The 5,000-nt window shown below is 44.2% G+C and overlaps 1 protein-coding gene across 6 annotated transcripts in view; it reads right to left on the reverse strand.

Annotated features, from left to right (window-relative positions):
- The window catches only part of kif13a (kinesin family member 13A), a 48,821-nt gene that overhangs the window by 28,563 nt on the left and 15,258 nt on the right, over nucleotides 1–5,000 (reverse strand). For all 6 annotated transcript variants that reach the window (XM_053227954.1, XM_053227960.1, XM_053227955.1 and 3 more), the window contains exons 4-6: nucleotides 2,274–2,334; nucleotides 1,813–1,905; nucleotides 694–874 (exon numbers count right to left, since the gene is read on the reverse strand). In XM_053227954.1, the coding sequence (XP_053083929.1) occupies nucleotides 694–874; nucleotides 1,813–1,905; nucleotides 2,274–2,334 (335 nt within the window). The remainder of the gene's footprint in view (nucleotides 1–693; nucleotides 875–1,812; nucleotides 1,906–2,273; nucleotides 2,335–5,000) is intronic.

The following is a 5,000-nucleotide window of genomic DNA, read 5'->3' on the forward strand; positions in this document are numbered from 1 at the left end:
TGACAGGTACACTGAGGCCACGCCTTCTTTATTAGAAAGGACAGGTACACTGAGGCCACGCCTTCTTTATTAGAAATGACAGGTACACTGAGGCCACGCCTTCTTTATTAGAAAGGACAGGTACAGTGAGGCCACGCCTTCTTTATTAGAAATGACAGGTACAGTGAGGCCACGCCTTCTTTATTAGAAATGACAGGTACAGGGAGGCCACGCCTCTTTTATTAGAAAGGACAGGTACACTGAGGCCACGCCTTCTTTATTAGAAATGACAGGTACAGTGAGGCCACGCCTTCTTTATTAGAAAGGACAGGTACACTGAGGCCACGCCTCCTTTATTAGAAAGGACAGGTACAGGGAGGCCACGCCTTCTTTATTAGAAATGACAGGTACAGTGAGGCCACGCCTTCTTTATTAGAAAGGACAGGTACACTGAGGCCACGCCTCCTTTATTAGAAATGACAGGTACAGGGATGCCACGCCTTCTTTATTAGAAATGACAGGTACAGTGAGGCCACGCCTCCTTTATTAGTAATTATAAGTCCACATAGGCCTCCTTTATTAGAAATGACAGGTACAGAGAGGCCACGCCTCCTTTACTAGGATTGAAAGACAGAGGCCAGACCTCCTTCACTGTGATTGGGTTGGGTAGTTTGTGTGTGTGTGTGTGTGTGTGTGAGATGTTTATGTTCTCACCCTTTGGGGTCCAGGAGGTCTCTCACTTTCTCGTTGTAGATCTCCATGTAGGAAACTTCTACTTTAAAGGTGTGTGAGTCGCTCTGCTCACGGCTGACTCTTTCGAACAGCGAGCAGCAGAGACGTGGGATTAAACCGGGCTGATCAACACTCCCCATCATGGAGTACGACTTCCCCGAGCCTGGGGAAACACACACACACACACACAGTAGACTGAAGGCCAGTCCATATGTAAGAATAATGATGTTGACTGTGGAGACACAAGGAGAGTGTGCTGCTCTAAAAAAGGCAGGAAATGGGACCGCCAAAAACCTGTCTCGTGTGTGTGTGTGTGTGTGCGTGTGTGTTGGAGGCCTAAGCGATTCAGCAGAACGATGAGAAACACAGCAGCTTCCTGTTCATCTACCTGCTACTCCAACTAGACCAACATCTGTCTCACCCTCCTGTAGTGCGCACTACTTAGCAAACTTCTGTCTCTCTCTACTTTCTCTGTCCACAGCGTGAGAGAGAAGTTTGCTAAGTAGCGTGCATGTAGAGAGAGACAGATACACCGACTGAGAGAGAGACAGACAGGCAGGTAGAGAGACAGAAAGTGAGATACAGACAGAAACATAGACAGGGGGAGAGAGAGAGAGAGAGAGAGAGAGAGAGAGAGAGAGTTACAGACAGAGAGACAGACAAAGAGAAGCAGAGACAGACAGTTAGAGATAGACAGAGAAAGAGTGACACAGAGTGAGAGAAAGACAGACAGGCAGACAGTTAGAGATAGAGAAAGAGAGACAGACAGAGAAAAGAGAGAGAGACAGACAGGCAGGTAGAGACAGAGAGAGAGAGAGAGAGAGAGAGAGAGAGAGAGAGACAGACAGACAGAAAGTTAGAGACAGAGAGAGAGAGAGAGAGAGAGAGAGAGACAGACAGACAGACAGAGAAAGAGAGAGAGACAGACAGGCAGGTAGAGACAGACAGACAGAGAAAGAGAGAGAGACAGACAGGCAGGTAGAGACAGACAGAAAGTTAGAGACAGAGAGACAGACAGACAGAATGTTAGAGACAGACAGAGAGAGAGAGAGAGACAGACAGACAGAAAGTTACAGACAGACAGACAGACAGATAATTCACCTGTTTGTCCGTAGGCGAATATGCAGGCGTTGTATCCCTGAAAGGCGTTCTCCAGGATCCCCTCACCCAAACACCTGAAGACCACCTCCTGACCTACACACACACACACACACACACACACACACAGGAGAGAGATACCGTAACCGTAATGCTGCGTAACCTCAGTGTAGGTGACCGTGTGAGCGGAGAACCACCAGAGCCACCGCAGAGGAACGTTCTCCTGCCACTGATTAAGTGATTAGCGCGCTAATCTGGTGTACACAGCTGTAATGGGGAAGTCGTTTCTGCGCTAACACACAATAACTGTGGTTTGTCCAAAGCGCTAATTTAGGGCTTAGCGCAGAACTACGTTTAAACCCCATACTCCAGATAATTATGAGCTGGGCGAGTCTTCACCTCCCACACTGCTGAGAAAGTGCCGTGTGTGTGTGTGTGTGTGTGTGTGTGTGTGTGTGACTCACCTGCATATTTCGGGATGTTGGACTCATCCATGGACCAGAAACAGTGGTCGAAGGCAAACACCTGCAGGAACAGAAAGGGAGTGTGAGTTTTACGGGCGTGCTCGGGCACGTGTAGCGTAACGTTCCGCTAACAATGACCTAACACAGCGCTAACACACCTGAGGAACTCGCACACAATGAGAGGTTTAGTGTATAATGTGATCACACTCACACTGTGAACTCTGTGTGAACTATATATATATATATATGTATGTATGTATAGCTCACTACTCCTAATTAAGTATGCGCATATTTAATTTACAACATTACTAACAAGAAAATCTTAGCGAGCTAGGCGAGGTGAAATGCGGTGTGATGCTACTTAATCATTAGCTGAACAAACTAATCAAAGCCCCGCCCACTTGTTTCCTATTGGCTCACAAAATCATGGCTCATGTTTTAAAAGCAAAAGCGTTGTTCACATCCCACGTCCTTTCCCCTTCAGTGACTCGGGTTTTCGCATTTGGTCTGAACGCTGTTTGAGATGGGGTTTTTTTTCTAACTTTTTTCTCCCATATCGCCATAGCAACGTGTCAAAAATCGCGAATGCTACATACTCTGTTTCCAAATCATTAAACTCCCTGAGCTTGTACCCTGAGCTTTTTTTACAGAAAAAAACAACACATTGTCCAAAATATCTATATCAAAAACACAACCGTTGCTAGTGACATGTTTTCAGACACGCACCTGCATCAACCAATAGAAAACACCCTGGGGCGGGGCTTAACTTATTCACGCGGATGTTGATGTTAGCTCATATTTATCCAGATAAATGCTGTAAAATCCAGCGCTACAAATCAACGAGAAGTTCACAGCGAACCTGGACTCGGTTCACGCACACTTTAGCATAAGCAGGCCATTTTGAGGCTAATCTGATAACAGCGCTAAAGCTAGCGAGGATTACTGACTAGCTAAAACGAAGCACTATTGTATGCTATAGGTTATAGAACTTACGCTGTCGAAAAATAGAGCGCAGTGTTAGAAATGATAGTTAAAAATATTCCTGATAGCTGAGGAGAACAATGTGCTTAAGTCTCCACAAAATGGCTTCTTCTTCTTCTTTTTAAACAGGAAGTCATAGTGAAGTGGCTTTTAAGTGCTTGACTGACTTATGCAACGGCCAATAGCGTTTGAGATACGCCATTCCACACCCCCGCCCAATCCTAACAAACCTGACAGTAGCTTAATGAGCTAGCTAGCTTTTTTTTTTTTTTTTGAAGGTATACTATGTTTAGCCGTATTAATATCCGTAACACTAATGGACCGGTACGAGCAGCTCTGAAACAACAATTTTGATTTTTAAAGGGAACTTTAAGGCGAGTGTGTGCTGATTTAAAAAGCTGAGGCCATTATTTGTTAGCTACATTAGCCTCGAGGCAAACTGCGGCGCTGTGGTTTAAAAAAAAAAAAAAAGCACACTGTGTACGTTATTGTGTACTTTTTATTTTTAGTGAACTGCTCCTTTAAGCAGGTCTGAGGTAAAGTAAACCGTGTCTGATGAAGCTTTTGTGATGGCACCGTTAATGAACAGCATAAATCTGTTAAAGGCCAGATAAAATTCCCGCTTTAGTGACGTTTGTTTCCAAGGTAACGTGCTTCCCCGAGTCACCCATCCCCCGAGGCACCCAACCCCCGAACTGTTTAAAGGTTACACTCAGATTTTTACCTCAGAATGCTAAAGTTGCTAAGGTTTATTATGCTAACTTATCAGTATTAGCTTAGCATTTTGGGTAGTTTTTTGTTTTTTATTTTATTCTTTCATCCATTTTTGTTCATTAGAATTTATGAACAAGATTATTATCCATAACTTATTAAAAAAACGTGACCTACAAGGTGAATTCTCTCTTTAATATCTTTAAATAACTTTAGTTTACTTTTCCCTCTGTCAAATTTCACATCAATCATTTATCTGTTTTTTTTCTGTGTTTATATTATGGACGGACAGACAGATAGATAGATAGATAGATAGATAGACGGATGAATAGATGGGATGAATTGATGGACAAACAGATAGACAGATGGACAGACAGATAAAAAAATAAAGATAAATATTAATTAAGTAATTAATTTAAGTGTTTCATATTCCAGAGAATACGGTACTCCTGATAGGGGCCAAATTTTGTGCCTTGTCTCTAAATGAGGAGGCACCAGTGTGTGTGTGTGTGTGTGTGTGTGTGTGTGTGTGTGTGTGTGTGTGTGTTAGGGGCGCATTCCAACAATGCAGCTTTGAACACACACACTGGTCCACTGTCTCTGCTCATCCTCTCACACATTGTGGCCTTTGTGGGCGTTTCACGAGATCTCCAAGCTCCGACGCACACACACACACACACACACACAGACACACACACACAGACAGACACACACACACCCTGCCCTGTCTCCGCAACAGGAAGCGACAGGAAGAGAAACACTGTTTCCAAAAATATATTTTCTTTTCGAGGAGCGATGCGACGCCCAACGTTCAGAGCAGCTGCTTTAGTCAACGCCAATAAATCCTGAGATATTATTACTGAAACTCAACGCAACAATCACAATCAAATCCCAGACCAGTGACGCTACGCTTACGCTAGCAAGCGACAGGAGAGCGTTAATTTTCCACCTACGTGCGTGACATGGTGCTGTGATTTCAGTGACGCCCACAAGCGACATCTGAGTTGAGCTTTTATCGATTCTACGCACACTGGG

This window comes from Pangasianodon hypophthalmus, chromosome 22 (genome assembly GCF_027358585.1).
Source record: "Pangasianodon hypophthalmus isolate fPanHyp1 chromosome 22, fPanHyp1.pri, whole genome shotgun sequence".
In the NCBI taxonomy this organism is placed as follows: Eukaryota; Metazoa; Chordata; class Actinopteri; order Siluriformes; family Pangasiidae; genus Pangasianodon; species Pangasianodon hypophthalmus.